At 42.8% G+C, this 20,747-nt stretch overlaps 1 protein-coding gene across 1 annotated transcript; it reads left to right on the top strand.

Moving 5' to 3' along the window:
- The first annotated feature begins 204 nt into the window (after positions 1 to 204).
- LOC311104119 (membrane-spanning 4-domains subfamily A member 4A-like) lies at positions 205 to 20,430 on the top strand. The gene is made up of 7 exons (XM_084145791.1): positions 205 to 605; positions 730 to 846; positions 1,265 to 1,321; positions 1,633 to 1,788; positions 2,109 to 2,231; positions 16,388 to 16,477; positions 19,904 to 20,430. The coding sequence occupies exons 1-7, from the start codon at positions 357 to 359 to the stop codon at positions 19,997 to 19,999; spliced, it is 888 nt and encodes a 295-aa protein (XP_084001917.1). The 5' UTR covers positions 205 to 356; the 3' UTR covers positions 20,000 to 20,430.
- The last annotated feature ends 317 nt before the right edge of the window (positions 20,431 to 20,747 follow it).

Here is a 20,747-nt window from a genome sequence, read left to right as displayed (position 1 = left end):
CCTATACAGCACAGAACAAAAAAAAATGTATACACTTCCATGCTATGTAGCATGAAAGAGAAACTTATACACACTTTCATGAAAGTGTATGAGTTTCTTTTATAGCCTGTGTTCTGTAGGCAAACAACTTCAAGCCCTTGATGGGAAGTTATGACAATAAAGAAGGAACTAAAGGTCGCTCTGCAATGAGGAACTTATTCAAGTAAACAGATGATACAGTAACCACAGACACACACAGCCTACCGCCCACCCAATGGAGAGAGTTCAAAGACTAGTGAGTGGCTGACACACCTATTATGCATGACAATCACAGGTAAATTATTACCTGGAAGTCCCAGGTAGAGTATAAACTTTACATGAGGCTCAACAATACACCACTGACTAGCCGTATCACCTCTTACTGCACTACAAACATCCTTCCCTCCTCTGTGAAGATGTCCAGCTCTGTAACAACCACCACTAACGGGGTGGTGGTCATCACCCATGTACACCCTACTGGAAATGAGATCGGGGTCGCGGGGGTTGCTTCTGCCCCTCACTGTTTGGGACAGACGGTCTACTCAGCGCTGGGAAGTTTTCAGGCGGGGCATCCAAAAGCGCTGGGGGTAAGAATTTCTGTTTTACATCATTAGAAAATTATTTTGAAATAAAAAACAACCATTTTGGTTGAACGTATTGGAAGAAGGGAAAAATGAATTTCCTGCTTTGTACTTTGTTTTTCTCTCACAGACCGTACAGATCATGATTGGTTTGCTGATGCTGTTGACAGGAATCGTGATGGCTACAGGACCACAAGTAGACAATATTGGAGTATTTAGTGGAATATTTGTCTGGGGATCGATCATTGTGAGTGAGCTGCTCTGTCTAACAATCATTTCTTAAATGTCCTGTCTTCATGCAAACAAAACATCCTAATAATTGAATCATGTCACATTTTGAAAAGAAATGCATTATAAACAAATGTGTCAAAAAATGAAAAGAAAAATATAAAATCTTTCATTGAAGGTAATGCTTTATAACGAATGACTTAACTAATGACTTTTATCAACGTATATGTATTTGGATAGGCCTATGCCATTCATACGCTCATGCATTTCTGCTTGTATGGAATTCTATGTGGGAGTAATTCAACTTGAATTTGAACTTTGGTCATACTGTAGAAATATGTTTGTCCCACATGGTACCTTACACCCTAGATAGTGCACTACCTTTGTAATCCATTTGGGATGCAGGCTTGTATAATCTCTTCCTTGTTCCTTCTCAGTATGTCATTGCAGGCTCTCTAACTGTTGCTGCTGACAACAAACTGAACAAATGTCTGGTCAGTATCAATTATTCTTTCTTCAATAAAGTTTAGGCTTTTGATTTATAAAGTTCCACTCTATTTCAAAACACAGAATCTACTTTACATATAGGCCCACATTTTTTCATTCAACCTGCTTGTTTTCCTCCCACAACACAAGCAGTGGGGTGGGCACTGGCGATTCAGCAACTGCGGATCGCCCCTTTAATAAAGACTTGTAATAATTATTGTCAACACACTGTATTCTATATTGCATTTCATTCTTCAGAAATGTTCATCCACAACCAATCATTCATTCCCATGTCCTCTTTCTGCTCTCTGTACCTTAGGTGAAAGGCTCCCTGGTAATGAATGTTGTTGCCACGGTTACTGCTTTAACTGGCATCATCCTCCATTCTTTAGACGGTGCTGGGATCCTCTACTCCTGTTACTATCCAGACAATCCTTCATACTACCCTCCATACTATGTCTGTCAACAGTATTGGGTATATACCAAATGCTTATTCCTTTGGTCAGGAGATATTTGTAAATCGGTAAAGGGGTATTTATATAATCTATAATCGTATTACTAGACTATTGTACGTACTGTTGAATGTTTTTTTATTATTTTAAAAATATACACCATTTGTAGAATATATGTGACAGCTCCAACCTGCAAGCAATAGTGAATTAGATGCTATTGAGTTAGTTTATACTTCTTATTAGCCCACACTGAAATGGGAGTCAAAGTTTAATTGTACATAATTGCTCCAAAATGGCGGTGTAGTCTAGTTAACTGCTGTTTCCTGTTCCTCTCTGTCTATAGGTCAGGTCCCAGGGAATTTCAGGTGTTCTGGCTGTTTTCTCCGTGCTGGAGTTTATAGTGTCCATCTGTGTCTCATCATTCGCCTGCATTGCTGTCTGCCAGTGCTGCCGTTCCACCCCTGAGGTGAGTATATGGACATAGATTTCTGTCTAAATGTTGTACAAGATTTAGACAGAAATCTAGCTCCATATACAGTGTGGTCCGAAATTATTGACACCCTTCATAAAAATGAGCAAAAATGACTGTATAAAATAAATAATTCAATACTGAGCTGCATTGTATGCACCCAAAAATGTATACTAATACAATTGCTCAGAGAAAGAGATTTTGCTTAACAAGTAATACAATCAATGACACCCCTGTTTTCAATACCTTTCAATACCTCACTGTGCAAGGATAACAGCACTGGCACTTTTTCTAAAATGTTTTATGATTTGGAGAACACATTGGGAGGGATCTTAGACCATTCCTCCATACAGAATCCTTCCAGATCATTGATATCCTTTGTCTGCGCTTATGGTATGGGGTTCTTTTCTGCTTAATGCATTCTCATTTCAACGCCAAACCCACCACTGGTGTGCGTAGCCAAAGAGCTCTATGTTCACCAGTGGTGGGTTTGGTGTCGAAAGAGCAGAAAATAACCCCATACCTACTGTAAAATATGGTGGTGGATCTTTGATGTTATGGGGCTAATTTTCTTCCACTGGTCCTGGGCTCCTTGTTAAGGTCAATGGCATCATGAACTTTACCCAGTTGGAGCCAATTTGGGTGTATCTTATATTATTGTATTATTTGGGCAATTACACTCCCGACCACTAGGGGCAGCTAAATGCTCGTGTAAACACACCAGGTGATCTATAAAGACACAGGTGTTTGAACATATGGTGTGTGTGTGTGGACGGTGGGAGAGCTCACGGTTCTTACTTTTGTTATGACAATTTGCCGCCAACACAGCGGTCGTGAGCTCAAGCCTAGGAATGGTTACTGATTCATGGGAGCAACTCTCTTTTCCCAGCATGAACGAAAGATGTACTTGCTTCTTGTTAAAAAGCATTAAGTAAGATACAGCTCTATAACCAAACTCATTGGCATCACTGGCTTTCCAAAGTCTTCGGGCTTGATGCACCTCTTCTCTTCACCTTGAGCTATGCCACTTTCGCCAAATTCGCCATCCATCCTTGCCATTGCTGTGAGAGAGATTGGGGTATGTCGTTATCCCAGCTGATGTTTATTCTAAATAACTCCTGTAGCAACAGTTTTGGAGATAGAGTAAACAGTGATGGAAAGCATATTTGGGTGTATCTTATGGTATTATTCAAGCAATTATACTCCTGACCACTAGGGGTAGACAAACGGTGGTTGTAAACACACATCAGGTGGTCTGTAAAGACGCAGGGGTTTGAACGTATGGTGTGTGTGGATGGTGGGAGAGATCACAGTTCTTACCGCAATCAAATTAACGCAAACTAATGGAAGAAATGCCAAACAAGATGCAAAGGATTGCTACAGTCAACTCTATGAATCAACATTCATTCATTCAAGGTAACCACTATTGCTAAGTTTGAGGCGCATAAAGAGCAAGTCTATTTGCTACCATCAACTCACCTGGTGACATTGGCTACTTAGAAATCGTAGATTTTCATAAGCAAATTGTCATAACACCCAGTACCAGGAAATCTTTGCCCAAAACCTGGTTGTGTCTGCCAGGAGGCTGAAACTTGATTGCGAGTTGATCTTCCAGCAAGACAATAACCCCAAGCACACACCAAAATTGACAAAGGAATGTTTTTTTTTTAAACAATAACAACCACACATAAACAAAAGACTAAACAGAGTAGACACACCCAAATTTCAACAAACATCAATGACATCACACCTGCTCAGACCCACATATTCCCACCATAACCATACACATCATGTTGTAAGGGATCGGGGGTTGGCAGGGTCTAGACAGAGTCTGACACTTCCCCGATTTACAGAGAGGGGGAGTCATCAGACTCGATCTGGTTCACCTGAGTTCTGAGCACACCTGTCAGTAATTAGTGTAGGATTTAAGGTGTGCTCAGAAGCTCAGTCAGCGCGAGGTATTGTTCCATTGTGACTTGCTAAGCGTTTTGTTCCGAGAGAGAGAGTTTGTTGTTTTTGATTACCCGTGTATCCGACCTGTGCCTTGTTGTTTGACTCCCCGAATTGCTTAATCCTCTGCTTGTCTACCCCAGTGATTACCGTCCTCTGATCCTGTGCCTGTGCACTCGACTACGACTAAGCCCGCTCCATTGGTACCTCTGCCTGTCTATGCCTGGCCCGGTTTTGACCACAGCCCGCCCGACCACGATTAAGCTATTCCCTTGTCTGTACTCTAATAAAGCATCGCTATTCTGCGATTGGATCTTACCACTCTGTCCGAGTATTCATTACAGAATACCTCGCCAATACCATGGATCCAGCGGAATTACAGAGGCGATGGGAGATACAGGAGAAACGGATGGATGAACTCCTACAGCTACTCAACGCTGGTGCGGCTGAAGGCACCACCCCGAGCACGGTCAGTCCTCGTCATGCACCTCCGATTTCTCTACCTACAAGGTACGACGGGGAACCTGGCAAATGTCAGGGGTTTCTACTCCAGAAGTCCCTGTATATGTCGTAAAATCGTACTATGTTTTCCGATGACCGTAGCAGGGTGGATTTCATGATTTCTCTGCTAATGGGAAGAGCACTGGATTGGGCTACTGCGCTTTGGGCAGCTGAGGTCCCCGAGTTGAATGCGGAAGTTCAGTTCAAGAGACTGTTTCAAGAGGTGTTCGACCACCCAGTATCTGGGCGTAGTGTGGGAGACCAACTATGCGAACTTCAGCAGGGCCGTCGCACAGTAGCCGACTACGCTTTAGAGTTCCGTACTATAGCAGCCGGTAGCGGATGGAGCGAGACTGCTTTGCTTACAGTTTTCCGAAGAGGGCTGCGCAAGGACGTACAGACTGAGTTGGCTTGTCGAGGAGATATCACTGCGCTACATGAGTTTATCAAAATAGCCATCTCTATTGATAATCTTATAGTGCAACACAAGGCATCCACAGTCCGGGAGTCCTCGATCACTGGTCCTATGCAATCGACAGAGCGGAGGAGAGAATCTGAGGAGGACCCTATGCAACTGGGACGGTCACCTCTACAAGGTTCGGTGAGACAACAACGTCGGCAAGATGGACTATGCCTGTATTGTGGTCAGTCGGGTCATTTCGTTCGTCAATGTCCGGTACGACCTAACCGTACACCAGGATATCGCCTCGGAACTGCCAAACCGGTGAGTGAGAATCAAGTTTTGAACATTACATCGAAACAAATGTATGTGCCAGTTACCTTATCTGTCGGAGAGAAAGTGTGCAGGTTGGAAGGACTTATTGATTCCGGAGCGGCTGCCAGCTTTCTGGATATGGGTCTTGCTGAGGAGTTGGGAGTTCAACTTATCCCAATTCAACCTCCCCTGCGAGTCAACGCGCTAGACGGTGAGCCCATGGGCACTGGGTTCATTACGCACTGTACAGAGGTAATCAAGTTACAAGTGGGCTCCATACACCAGGAGAACATCTTTTTTTTCGTCATCTCCGCTCCATGGGAGCCACTAGTTCTCGGCCACCCCTGGCTCGTCCTCCATGATCCGGTCATCTCCTGGAAATCTGGCAATATCATAGCTTGGATTGAGGTATGTAGGGCAGAGTGCCTCAATTTACCGTGCAAAATGTCTACTGTGGAGGATGCGCAGGGTGCGGTGTCTACTGTGGTCCCTACAGAATACCAGGGTTACGCGCAAGTGTTCTCCAAGGAGAGGGCTACCGTGTTACCACCTCATCGGGCCTGGGACTGCGGGATTGATCTGCTATCCGGAGCTACACCTCCTCGTGGAAGAATCTACCCGTTGTCACAGCCGGAACGAGAAGCGATGAGCCAGTATATTGATGAGGCGCTACAGCAAGGGGCCATTCGCCCATCGACGTCTCCCGCCGCATCCAGTTTTTTCTTTGTGAAGAAAAAGGATGGCGGACTGCGTCCTTGTATAGACTATCGAGGGTTGAACGATATTACCATCAAAAATCGTTACCCTCTTCCTTTGATTCCAGCAGCCCTTGAACAGGTGGGACAGGCCTCCATGTACAGTAAACTGGACCTCAGGAGTGCGTACAATCTGGTGCGTATTAGAGAGGGGGATGAATGGAAGACCGCCTTCATCACACATCGAGGACACTACGAATATTGTGTCATGCCCTATGGACTTACCAACGCGCCCTCAGTATTCCAGGCGTTCATGAATGACATTTTCAGGGACATGATTGATCGATTTGTTATTGTGTACATTGATGACATCCTAATATATTCTAACTCTCTGAGTGAACATGTGTCCCATGTACGACAGGTTCTGGATCGGCTCCTACAACATTCTCTGTTCGTGAAGGCAGAAAAGAGTGAATTCCATGTCACTACGATTTCCTTCCTTGGGGCCATACTCACTCCCGACGGGGTTAAACTGGATGAATCCAAGGTGCAAGCGGTACAAGACTGGCCTCAACCCCAGACGGTGAAGGAGCTCCAGAGGTTCTTAGGGTTTGCCAATTACTATAGACGGTTCGTGCGTAATTTCAGCACAACCGCAGCGCCCCTGTCGGCGATGACCAGCTACAAGGGTCGCGGTCTGAACTGGATGGAGGGGGCAGTGCGTGCATTTGAGACGTTGAAACAACACTTTACCACCGCTCCTATTCTATGTCAGCCGGACCCTACCTTACCGTTTATCGTGGAAGTGGACGCTTCGGAGGTTGGAGTTGGAGCCGTGTTATCCCAACGCCAAGGTGAGCCGCCTAAATCACGACCCTGTGCTTTCTTTTCAAGGAAACTGAATTCTGCCGAGCAGAACTATGACGTGGGTAATCGGGAATTACTGGCGGTGAAGTTAGCACTGGAGGAGTGGAGACATTGGTTGGAGGGAGCAGAGCATCCGTTCCAAGTGCTCACGGACCACCGCAACCTGGAGTATCTTCACAGTGCCAAACGACTGAACTCCCGACAGGCAAGGTGATCTTTATTCTTCAACCGTTTCCGATTCACTGTCTCTTATATCCCCGGGTCCAAGAATGGTAAGGCGGACGCGCTTTCCCGACGGTTCGAGCGCACGGAAAGACCCGTGGAGCCAGAACCTATTCTCCCCATGAGTTACCGTGCTGGTCCGGTGAGGTGGGCTATTGATGACACGATTCAGGAGAGCTTACAAGCGGAACCAGCCCCTCCAGAAACCCCGGGGTCTAAGGTGTTTGTGCCAGCTCCTCTTCGACCTTAACTGATGGAATGGTGCCACACGTCGCTGGGATCTGGTCATCCCGGAATCACTCGAACTACACGACTCATCAGCCGAAAATACTGGTGGGATTCCCTCACAGATGACGTCAGAGACTATGTCTTATCCTGTCCAGTATGTGCTCAGTCCAAGGTACCTCGTGCACTACCGGAGGGTAAGCTGATGCCATTGCCAACTCCTCAACGACCATGGTCGCACATTGCTATGGACTTTGTTACCGACCTACCAGAATCAGAGGGCCATACTGTAATTCTCGTGGTCAACGATCGTTTCTCCAAGATGTGCCGGTTAGTACCCATGACCCGTTTGCCTAACGCCACTCAGATGGCTGAGACTATGTTTACCCAGGTGTTCCGGCAGTTTGGTGTCCCGGAGGATATTGTTTCCGACCGGGGACCCCAGTTTGTATCCCGGGTATGGAAGGCCTTCTGCGAACGCTTGGGCATCTCGGTTAGCCTAACCTCCGGATATCACCCCCAGGCCAATGGGCAGACAGAACGGCTCAACCAGGAAATTGGGAAATATCTACGGCAACAATGTTCGCGGCAGCCGCAAGAGTGGAGTCGATTCCTTCCTTGGGTAGAGTTTGCTCAGAACTCACTCATTCACACCTCCCTACGCTTAACGCCCTTCCAGTGTGTTCTAGGGTATCAACCCCCCTGTTTCCGTGGGATACCGCATCAGGGATGGTACCGGCGGTGGACGAGTGGTTCCGTCGGAGTGCGCAGGTCTGGGAGACGGCCCATCAACATCTCAGTCAAGCCTCACAACAGCAAAAGACCTACGCCGACCGACGCCGGAGACCTACTCCCACTTATCAACCCGGGCAACGAGTGTGGCTGTCTACCCGAGACCTGCGGTTCTGACAGAGCTGCAAGAAGCTCCAACCCAGGTACATTGGTCCTTTCAAAGTTCAGAGACGTATTAACCCTGTCACCTACCGTCTGTTACTCCCTCGACACTACAGGATAAACCCTACGTTCCACGTTTCCCTGTTGAAACCTGTCCATTATAGCCCGATGTATCCACCAATCGCTCAACAACCTACTACACCACCTTTGGAGGATGAACAGGACATCACCTATACAGTCCACGAGATACTGGAGTCAAGACGGAGACGAGGGGGCATCGAATATCTAGTGGACTGGGAGGGATATGGACCTGAGGAACGTTCCTGGGTTCCGGCTAAGGACATACTGGATCCCGCTCTCAAGGCCACTTTCCACGCTGAGCACCCAGATCATCCAAGACCCCGACCCAGAGGAAGACCACCCGGTAGAGGTAGAAGGCCGTCAGGAGCCGGCCCTGGGGAGGGGGATACTGTAAGGGATCGGGGGTTGGCAGGGTCTAGACAGAGTCTGACACTTCCCCGATCTACAGAGAGGGGGAGTCAGACTCGATCTGGTTCACCTGAGTTCTGAGCACACCTGTCAGTAATTAGTGGAGGATTTAAGGTGTGCTCAGAAGCTCAGTCGGCGCGAGGTATTGTTCCATTGTGACTTGCTAAGCGTTTTGTTCCGAGAGAGAGAGAGAGTTTGTTGTTTTTGATTACCCGTGTATCCGACCTGTGCCTTGTTGTTTGACTCCCCGAATTGCTTAATCCTCTGCTTGTCTACCCCAGTGATTACCGTCCTCTGATCCTGTGCCTGTGCCCTCGACTACGACTAAGCCCGCTCCATTGGTACCTCTGCCTGTCTATGCCTGGCCCGGTTTTGACCACAGCCCGCCCGACCACGATTAAGCTATTCCCTTGTCTGTACTCTAATAAAGCATCGCTATTCTGCGATTGGATCTTACCACTCTGTCCGAGTATTCATTACACATGTATGTCTCACAACCACACTCCCCCTCATCCTTCATCCCCAGGACATTCCAGTGCTTGTCCATCCACTGTCGTACTGATGCAGGCTCATTTGATTTCCAGTTTTTAAGACGTTTTTAAAAATAATTTACGAGAAAAGTATGGTCCACCCCATTGAGTATTTCACTACACCCTCATATGCCATGTCTTGAAATATGCAGATAGATGGATTCAAAGTAAACTTACAAGTAAAACTTCTGACTGCCAACTTTCTAACTCCACCTTTTAACTTTTTGACTTCATAGCACTCCCAGAAGGCATGAATTATTGAGTCCTTGTTAGTTGTACACTTAAAGGTCCTGAACAGTCATTCAGTAACTTTGAAACGCCTATGTCAAGCAAATTGGATTCATTGAGCAGTGTTGCAGTAAAATCATCTCAAGCTAATTTGGTGATACACAAAGCAACTCAAACAACATTGAAATTACATCAAAGATGTAAAAAAAATTATACATCTTCCGTTTAACATGTCTGTTCTGATGCGGTTCACAGCAGCACTGGCGGATGTGTTGAAATGACAAATGTGTCTGAGTTTTGAACAAACCCCCTTTTGTTCTATGCTGGCTGAATACCTAGCTAGCCAGTAACTAGCTAACACCAGACACAGATGAAAGGGGACACATAGAAGTAGTATCTTTGCCATAGATGATACATTTGGTATTATATTTGCTTACACCGTACATTAAAAATTTTGGCACCAGTAGATATCTAGCTATGTTAACCAGGCCCCTCTGCAAACACGCCTTCTCCAATGTTGGTTACAAAGCAGTACTTATTTAAATTAGGTAAGAGAATATCATGTTACCATCGCTTACGGTGATGTCACCTTGTCCCCTTAATAATTAATCCAAGGGTTTGACATGGGGAAGGGGACCAGTAACTTTATGATCAAACTTTATCACTGTAGAAACAACAGTCATTTTTCATACTTTGGTCATCATTCTTTGATCTGGTTTCCTTCAAATATCATCACATTTCATGAAAAACCTGATTTTGACCTTTAAAACCCTACCTCTTTAAGGAATACCTGGAATAGTATAAAGTAATCCTTCTACCAACCCCCCCCACCGCCCCCCATAAAAAAAAGAAGAAAAAAAGTGGTTGTCCCACTTGCTATCATAAGTTGAATGCACCAATTTGTAAGTCGCTCTGAATAAGAGCGTCTGCTAAATGATGTAAAGGTTAATGTTAATGACTCTGCCATTGTGCTGTAGAATTTGTGAATTTTGCTTTTGTATAATACATTCTATACATTAGTTTATACTGGATTAAGTGTACATTTTCTTGAACTGTAATTTCGTTAGTTATGTTCCAACACTCCCTTCATCTTGTGCCAATATCAGTTATCAGTTATATCGTTTATATATAATTTCTAATTTTCTGTGTCAAATAGGATTCCCTCAACATTCATTTGCTGTCCAAAAGATTTCAGATCGAAATTTCATGATATATAGTGGGGAGAACAAGTATTTGATACACTGCCGATTTTGCAGGTTTTCCTATTTACAAAGCATGTAGAGGTCTGTAATTTTTATCATAGGTACACTTCAACTGTGAGAGACGGAATCTAAAACAAAAATCCAGAAAATCACATTGTATGATTTTTAAGTAATTAATTTGCATTTTATTGCATGACATAAGTATTTGATCACCTACCAACCAGTAAGAATTCCGGCTCTCACAGACCTGTTAGTTTTTCTTTAATAAGCACTCCTGTTCTCCACTCATTACCTGTATTAACTGCACCTGTTTGAACTTGTTACCTGTATAAAAGACACCTGTCCACACACTCAATCAAACAGACTCCAACCTCTCCACAATGGCCAAGACCAGAGAGCTGTGTAAGGACATCAGGGATAAAATTATAGACCTGCACAAGGCTGGGATGGGCTACAGGACAATAGGCAAGCAGCTTGGTGAGAAGGCAACAACTGTTGGCGCAATTATTAGAAAATGGAAGAAGTTCAAGATGACGGTCAATCACCCTCGGTCTGGGGCTCCATGCAAGATCTCACCTCGTGGGGCATCAATGATCATGAGGAACTTGAGGGAACAGCCCAGAACTACACGGCAGGACCTGGTCAATGACCTGAAGAGAGCTGGGACCACAGTCTCAAAGAAAACCATTAGTAACACACTACGCCATCATGGATTAAAATCCTGCAGCGCACGCAAGGTCCCCCTACTCAAGCCAGCACATGTCCAGGCCCGTCTGAAGTTTGCCAATGACCATCTGGATGATCCAGAGGAGGAATGGGAGAAGGTCATGTGGTCTGATGAGACAAAAATAGAGCTTTTTGGTCTAAACTCCACTCGCCGTGTTTGGAGGAAGAAGAAGGATGAGTACAACCCCAACCACCATCCCAACCGTGAAACATGGAGGTGGAAACATCATTCTTTGGGGATGCTTTTCTGCAAAGGGAACAGGACGACTGCACCGTATTGAGGGGAGGATGGATGGGGCCATGTATCGCGAGATCTTGGCCAACAACCTCCTTCCCTCAGTAAGAGCATTGAAGATGGGTCGTGGCTGGGTCTTCCAGCATGACAATGACCCAAAACACACAGCCAGGGCAACTAAGGAGTGGCTCCGTAAGAAGCATCTCAAGGTCCTGGAGTGGCCTAGCCAGTACCCAGACCTGAACCCAATAGAAAATCTTTGGAGGGAGCTGAAAGTCTGTATTGCCCAGCGACAGCCCCGAAACCTGAAGGATCTGGAGAAGGTCTGTATGGAGGAGTGGGCCAAAATCCCTGCTGCAGTGTGTGCAAACCTGGTCAAGACCTACAGGAAATGTATGATCTCTGTAATTGCAAACAAAGGTTTCTGTACCAAATATTAAGTTCTGCTTTTCTGATGTATCAAATACTTATGTCATGCAATAAAATGCAAATTAATTATTTAAAAATCATACAATGTGATTTTCTGGATTTTTGTTTTAGATTCCGTCTCTCACAGTTGAAGTGTACCTTTGATAAAAATTACAGACCTCTACTTGCTTTGTAAGTAGAAAAACCAGCAAAATCGGCAGTGTATCAAATACTTGTTCTCCCACTGTAGAACTTTTAAGTTGCATGTATTTGAAAATGTCTACATTAGTCAGTCCAAAATTGCTTTTTAATTCTGTAATGGAAATAATTGTATTTCCTATTACCAAGTCATTTACGGTTTCTGTGCCTTTTGTTTTCCATGGGGCCAATTAATCGGTGAATTCTGAAAAGCTATCCAAGGATTGTTCCACAGGGTTGTGTTTTTAGGGAGTGATATTGGTTCTTTTAGTATGCATTTCATTTTCTTCAATATTGTTATAGTGTTTTTAACTATAAAATGTGTAATGTTCTTAGCTTTATCCTTTGAAAATAGACTTGTGAATAGATTCTGAGGATGAGCATGTGCAACTTCAATATATACCCATTGTTCCTCTTTAGTGCATTTAACAATATGTTGCAAGTAAAAGCCTTGGGTAGAGAGTTACCTTCCAAGTCTGGAAGGTTAAAACTACCCTCAGACTTCGGAAGATGTAAAACTTTCCTTTTTATTCTCTGAGTTTTATTTGGCCATATAAAGTCTGTTATGGCCGAGTATACTTTTTTAAAGAATGTCTTCGGTGGGGTAATTGGTATTACTGAGAATAAATATATATATTTTTTTTAATGGTTAAGTGGCCACAAAATCAACATTTTGCAATGGCTATCTCAGTCTACGGACTTACAATAAATTGAAAACCTGTGGTTTGAATTGAAGAGGGCAGTCCATAAGCGCAGACGAAGGATATCAAGGATCTGGAAAGATTCTGTATGGAGGAATGGTCTAAGATCCCTCCCAATGTGCTCTCCAACTCATAAAACATTTTATTAAAAGGCTCAGTGCCGTTATCCTCGCAAGGTGAGGTATTGAAAGGTATTGGAAACAGGGGTGTCAATGATTTTGACCACTACCTTTTTGAGAGAAAAAAAGTATTACTTGTTAAACAAAATCTCTTTCTCTTTGCAATTGTATTAGTATAAAATAATATTGTTTTGAGCATACAATATAATATAATATAAAATGCCATTTAGCAGACGCTTTTATCCAAAGCAACTTACAGTCATGCGTGCATACATATATTTTTTTTGTGTATGGGTGGTCCCGGGGATCGAACCCACTACCTTGGCGTTACAAGCGCCGTGCTCTACCAGTTGAGCTACAGAGGACCGGTAGTTCAGTATTTGAATTATTTATTTTATACAGTCATTTTTACTCATCTTTATCAAGGGTGTCAATAATTTCAGAACCCACTGTAAGTCTTACTATAATGAAAACATTATAAATATAAAGCAACGTTAACTACACTACATTACCAAAAGTATGTGGACACCTGCTCGTCGAACATCTCATTCCAAAATCATCGGCATTAATTTGGAGTTGATCCCCCCTTTACTGCTATAACAGCCTCCACTCTTCTGGGAAGGCTTTCCACTAGATGTTGAAACATTGCTGTGGGAACATGCTTCCATTCAGCCACAAGAGCATTAGTGAGGTCGGGCACTGATGTTGGCCGATTAGGCCTGGCTCGCAGTCGGAGCGTTCCGTTCATCCCAAAGGTGTTCGATGGGGTTGAGGTCAGGGTTCTGTGCATGCCAGTCAAGTTCTTCCACACCGATCTCGACAAACCATTTCTGTATGGACCTCGCTTTGTGCATGGGGGATTTGTCATGCTTCCCCAAACTGTTGCCAAAAAGTTGGAAGCACAGAATTGTCTAGAAAGTCATTGTTTGCTGTAGCATTAAGATTTTCCTTCACTGGAACTAGCCCGAACCTTGAAAAACAGCCCCAGACCATTATTCCTCCTCCACCAAACTTTTCAATTGGCACTATGTATTCGGGCAGGTAGCGTTTTCCTGGCATCCGCCAAACCCAGATTCATCTGTCGTACTGCCAGATGGTGAAGCGTGATTCATCACTCCAGAGAATGCGTTTCCACTGCTCCAGAGTCCAATGGCGGCGAGCTTTACACCACTCCAGCCGACGCTTGGCATTGCGCATGGTGATCTTAGGCTTGTGTGTGGCTGCTCGGCCATGGAAACCCATTTCATGAAGCTCCCGACGAACAGTTCTTGTGCTGACATTGCTTCCAGAGGCAGTTTGGAACTTGGTGGTGAATGTTGCCAACGAGGACAGATGATTTCTACGTGGTCCCGTTCTGTGAGCTTGTGTGGCCTACCACTTCGTGGCTGAGCCGTTGTTGCTCCTAGACGTTTCCACTTAAGTGATAATGCCCGAGAAGCCTGTGTTTGGAGGATATATTGGCACAGGTGTTGTTAGGCCCGAGACGAAGTCGAAACCGGCAAACCGTGCCAATATATTGTAGTGTAGGTTATTCGTAGGTGTTATCGTCAATCAAGGAGTCTGCTTAGACTGGATCGTGTTCAAAGGCCTTTATTCAAACCACGAGGTTCCAGCGTAAGTACGGACATAATATCCGGAGAACCAGACCCCAAATAAATCTTGCTGTATTCTAACTCTTCGTCGCTGCTCCCCCCTTTATATAGCCTTCCAAGAGTTGAATAGCTCCCTCTACTGTTCAATCCCCGTATCTTACCACCCACTTCCTGTCTGTCATATGTGACGTCACGCTAAAACCTTCCCTCTTGATAGCAATAATCAACCTTCCATTTCTTCCTGAAAAACCTTTAACAAAGACATAATTTTAATACACTACAATATCCTCCAAACAACGGCTTCGAGGGCATTATCACTTTTATACAACGGTTTACCAACATATTCAAATAATGATTTACATATTTTCATAAAAAACGTTTTTTGGTTAATTTATTCATACGATTTCAACCTTCCACAAGATATAGTCCTGACACAAATCTAGGGGTTGCTACACAAGCCGGCTGGTCGTTCGTTCTATCGGTTCGGTTGCCAGAGACGCGACCGAGTCGTTAAGTCTTTTTGTTCAGTATCTATGGACGCGACCCAGCTGGCAACATTCTTATCCCTTACTTGCTAGCTAGCCAACTACAGCTAACTTACAGTCACGTCAAACTGTGCAGCCAGAATAACTAAGTAGCTGCATTTGCATTTGTTTAAGCTGTTTTCTAGTGACATTTATTTGGATACATCCATAACAATTAGTTAACGATGCGCGATTTCACCTGGCATAGAAAATGTGCTCTCTCATCAGGACACTGTTGTTCAGAGGAGCTAGCCAACAACACAGGTAACACAATCACTTCAAACTGAAGCTGGAAAGACTGCAAACTAGCTGCACTTCATTTCGTTTGACCTGTTTTCTATTGATATTTCTTTGTATAGATCCATAAAATGTATGCTGATTCATGATTTCGACAGGCTGAGAAAAGCTTCCTGCCTGTCTGTTTCATCCCGACACATTCATTACTATGTGACAGCTGGTGATCGAATTTGAATGTCGAAACAATGAGACAGACAGCAAGGTTTACACAAATCTCTGCTGTTGAAAACTAAATGTTAGTCTAAAAGAAATGTGAAATCATGTCTAGATGCTTTTTATAGTGGAGAGGAAGTTTATAAATACCCTGGCTGGGCTGATGAGACAGTGGATTGCATAGTCAGATGGAACAGAGTAAATAGGAATTTTAACGTCATAGATTTAGCTGGTGGTAACTTGTGGAATAGACACTGGCTGGAATGTGGTTTTAACCAATCAGCATTCAAATTTAGACCCACCCGTTGTGTAATTCACAATAGCAGCACTTACAGTTGACCGGGGCAGCTCTTGCAGGGCAGAAATTTGACTAACTGACTTGTTGGAAAGGTGGCATCCTATGACGGTGCCACGTTGAAAGTCACTGAGCTCTTCAGTAAGGCCATTCTACTGCCAATGTGTGTCTATGGAGATTGCATGGCTGTGTGCTAGATTTTATACACCTGTCAGCAATGGGTGTGGCTGAAATAGCTGAATCCACTAATTTGAAGGGGTGTCCACATACTTTTGTATATATAGAGTATGTTCTGGCAACTGTAAGAGCACTGAGCAGTCATGACACCTGTATATTTGATAAGCAATATCTATAAATTGACTTAAAATTTACATGTCTGTCTTTTAGCAAGTGTTCATCATTGGGAATCAAATACCGGTACCTCATGGCAGCATGACTCCAAGCAACGCACCTTTCCCTCCTCAGAACAACTACAAGGTATGACATCTTTGGAGGTTGAATTGCAGGGTTGCCATATAAAATAGGCTGCTCATTATCTACAATTCAAATTAAAAATATCTCACCAGTGTCCTAGCAACTGAGTTTCTGGAGTAATATTTTAAAATTCCACTGCAAAAACTTTAATAAAAAAATTGTGCAATCAACAAAACATTGGTCACTGTGTGAAATTCTGTGGGACCGTACTTGCGAACCGTAGAAAAAGTTTAAGTTTAAGCATCGGTCAATTAAAATTGTTGACGTAGTTGCACGTGATCAAAGGCTACATGTTAGCTGTTCCCATCACATAACTTGGTACATTTAGTCCTATGCTAAACTCACCAGGTGGCCATGATTATATTTGGTTGATATTCCGTATCAGCCAATTAAAATCGTTTACGTAGTTGGACCCGATAGAACCAATGATGTGTATAAACCCTAGATGACTGACAGGGGACACTGTATTGAAGCCACTGGACAGCCATCTTGGCACTCCTGCTCCAATGTAAAAAATATTTTGGAAGCTATAGAAATGCATTTATTAATGTCTACATTCGTTTTTGACACGTTTATTCTATTACACATACCGTAATGCATACTTTCAAATTATATTATGTGAGCTAAACATAAATATTTGAAAATATATCAAAACATTTTCCTTAAAGTATTTTTTTTAGAGAGTACTAATGTTACTGTCCCCACTACAACAACAAAAATACATGTAATTTTGTCCTTGAAACATTTAATTTAAATACTGTAGAATGCCATTCATTCCTATGGGATGGCTGCTCCTACTGGGGAGTGCCAATATGGCTGACCGGTGGCTTCAAAGCTCTCAATGGCCAATACATAGCACCAGAAATCCAGGGTTTATATACATCATTGGATAGAACACTTTCCCATCACCTTAACAACAGTCAAACAGCACCATCTGCTAATCAAAGTTAATAAAACGGACCCATTTTCAACTGAACGATTAGCTCCTGGTGATTTTTGGCGTTTGCGACTTTATAATGTTAACCTAACCTAACCTTAGCTCTTGAGAATCCAAGCCCATACAGCCATAGGGTTCTCATTTGAACAATTAACCACAGCAGGGCCAACGTGTTAAACTCTCCAGATACTCTGTCTAATCGTTAATAATCACTGCGTGCAATACGGTTTTGGAAACCTCGAATTCTACTTTCATATCACCCCAAAATGATTTTACAAATACAAAAGACACACTTACTCTGCGCCGCTTTAACACAGATTCCCACTGAGATGTTTTGCATTGCACTTCATGAGCAAACCCCTTGGTTAAAAGCTTCACTGTAAACCCAAAAGCATTTTCAACTAAAATACTTCTAGTAAATTGAACTTAAAGTCAATAAAAAGTAATTATTATTAAAATATTGATGTGGTACTGACTCAAAACTAAATGACCAGTCACATCAACTCAATTTTTTAAAGTTATGAACTTTTTTTCCCAGCATGCTGTACTGCAGGTAGATTTTTTTGGGAATTGTTTTTAATACATGTACATTGAGTGATTGATTGATTAATCTTATGCTACTCAAAGATAAATAACATAAATGTTTCTAAACTCATTTAGTTCGATTTTTTTCTCCAGTTACTGAAATGGTTGTTCCAGTTTTTTTAATGGCTTAGGTTACCACCTTATACTGTTCCTAACCCTGGTAGTCGTTATGAATTCAGGTTGTGGGTGATTAAAACATTAAACTGGTGGAATACGTAACTCTGGCTGGATTCCACTAAGAATCACACAACACATTGCAAGCCAGCATAATGTGACTAGCAGGTAGGGTTGCAAAATTCTGGTAAATTTCCCAGGTTTTCTAGAAATCTCGGTTGTAAGATTCCTGGAAATCCTTCAACCAGGATCTGGGAATTTTGGGAAAGTTACTGGAATTTTGCAACCTTACTTGCAGGCCTGATGTGGCCTGTAAACCATGTGTTTCAGGCCACTGAAATAGGGTAAAGCTAGTCCTCAAAATAAGGCCATATAAGACTTGTGTTTTGATGAAGTTATTTATAATGATAACATTTGCCTAGGAACTCACTTGGTGAAGGCCACAGGAGTGAAAATGAATGAATTCAACAACCATGTCTCTGTCACTAACAAATACAGTCATAGGTGGTAACTCTACAATTCACTCAAAGGCAAGGCACACTGGGAAGGCTTAGTGGGGGTGTTACTCAGAATTTTCAAGCTGATACAACTCAAATCTGGACCCCCTACAGGGCACGACAAAGACTCTTCCTCCTCAGGAGGCTGAAAAGATTCGGCATGGCCCCTCAGATCCTCAAAAAGTTATACAGCTGCATCATTGAGAGCATCTTGACTGGTTGCATCACCGTTTGGTATGGCAACTGCTTGGCATCCAACCGCAAGGCGCTACAGAGGGTAGTGCGTTCGGCCCAGTACATCACTGGGGCCAAGCTCCCTGCCATCCAGGACCTCTATACCAGGCGGTGGTAGAAGAAGGCCCTAAACATATTCAGACTGCAGCCACCCAAATCATAAACTGTTCTCTCTGTTACCGCACAGCAAGCGGTACCGATCCCCCAAGCCATAAGACTGCTAAATAGTTAACCAAATAGATCCCCGTACTATCTCCATTGACCCCCTTTTGCACTAACTCTTTTGACTCATCACATGTGCTGCTGCTACTTCTTATTATCTATCCTGTTGCCTAGTCACTTTACCCCTACCTATATGCACATATCTACCTCAATTACCTCGTACCCCTGCACATCGACTCGGTACTGGTACCCCGTGTATATAGCCATGTTATCGTTACTCATTGTGTATTCCTTGTTTTATTATTTTTCTATTTTTCTCTCTGCATTGTTGGGAAGGACCGGTAAATAAGCATTTCACTGTTAGTCTACACCTGTTGTTTACGAAGCATGTAACAAATCAAATTTGATTTGATTCTGTCTCCAACACTAAAACTAAAACGAAATAATATAAAAACGAAACATAAATATTTGTATACAACTTAAACTAAATAAAAACGAACAATAAAGGTCTGACAACTAACTGAAACTAAACTGAATTCAAAATCAACTTTGAAAAACAAATATCTTAAAACCTTAAAAACGATATAATAACCTTGCAAGGATGTGATGATCATACAATATTGGCACTCTGCAGGCTCAACCCAGTAAGTAATCAGTTTAAATTGTAGATACTGAGTGTACTGTAATGTTTTTGTTAACATCTCTTTATTGTAGAATGTCTATCATAGGATGCAACCCAAATGGCATCCTAATCCCTATATAGTGCACTACTTTGGCCCAGTACACTATATAGGGTATAGGGTGTGGACTTTGGTCAAAAGTAGAGAATAGGGTTCCATTTGGGACATAACCATAGGTAAGGTCATATATGTCCAATGATGTACTGTGTTGTTTCTACAGACTGTGATCTACCCAAAGGGTCCTGAGGGAGACGGTATGGGTACAGGGTTTCAACAGAACCCCCTGCCCCCACTATACACTGCTGCCATCCCTTGAGAATTGGGCCTCCGTGAATACATTGCACATTTTCTTGTTGAAATTGTGTTCTCTAGGCCTATTTTTCTGATCCAAGCCAGGCAATGGTTAGCACCACATCACTGATCTGAATAATTTGACAGTTAAATATTGATAGTGTATTGTAATGCAATGTTTCAGTATAATGTTTAGGTTACTATATTGTTGATTTTATAACTTCACATTTTTGTAATTTCTCTCTTTTTTAATTGATATAATTTAATCATAATTTCTTATGTAAAAGTCATGTATAGTACATTTATTTATCAACTAAAATCAACCACTGCTATATGACAAAATATGATGATGAGGCATCACTTTTTTTAATAACACGCAAATACATATTTAACTTAATGTCTTGAAACAAGTCATGACTTGTCAATAAAACTGACAGAAGTTTGGAGTCACTTTTATCTTCTATACAATGTAATTAATTTTGGGTAAATATTGATCATTAAAGTAGGGCTAGACCTAAATAAATGTATATTTTTGGGAGGAGTGGTTGAAGGGTCTGAAAACATCCCGATAAGGAGGGAGTGGTGTGTGGATGTTTACATTGGGCATTAGCCTATATCCTTTCTATCTTGGGTTTGGGCAACATTAAAGGTCATGAACAGTCACAATCATGTGTTTCATGAAATCTTGTGCTTTTTTAAAGAAACCAGATCAAAGTATGATGACCAAAGTATGTAAAATGACTGTTGCTTCTACAGTGCCGTGAAAAAGTATT

The sequence above is a fragment of the Coregonus lavaretus genome (genome assembly GCF_964263955.1).
Source record: "Coregonus lavaretus genome assembly, chromosome: 28".
Taxonomy (NCBI): domain Eukaryota; kingdom Metazoa; phylum Chordata; class Actinopteri; order Salmoniformes; family Salmonidae; genus Coregonus; species Coregonus lavaretus.
Note: the sequence above shows the minus strand (reverse complement) of the source record. Positions and strands in the feature narration are given on the sequence as shown.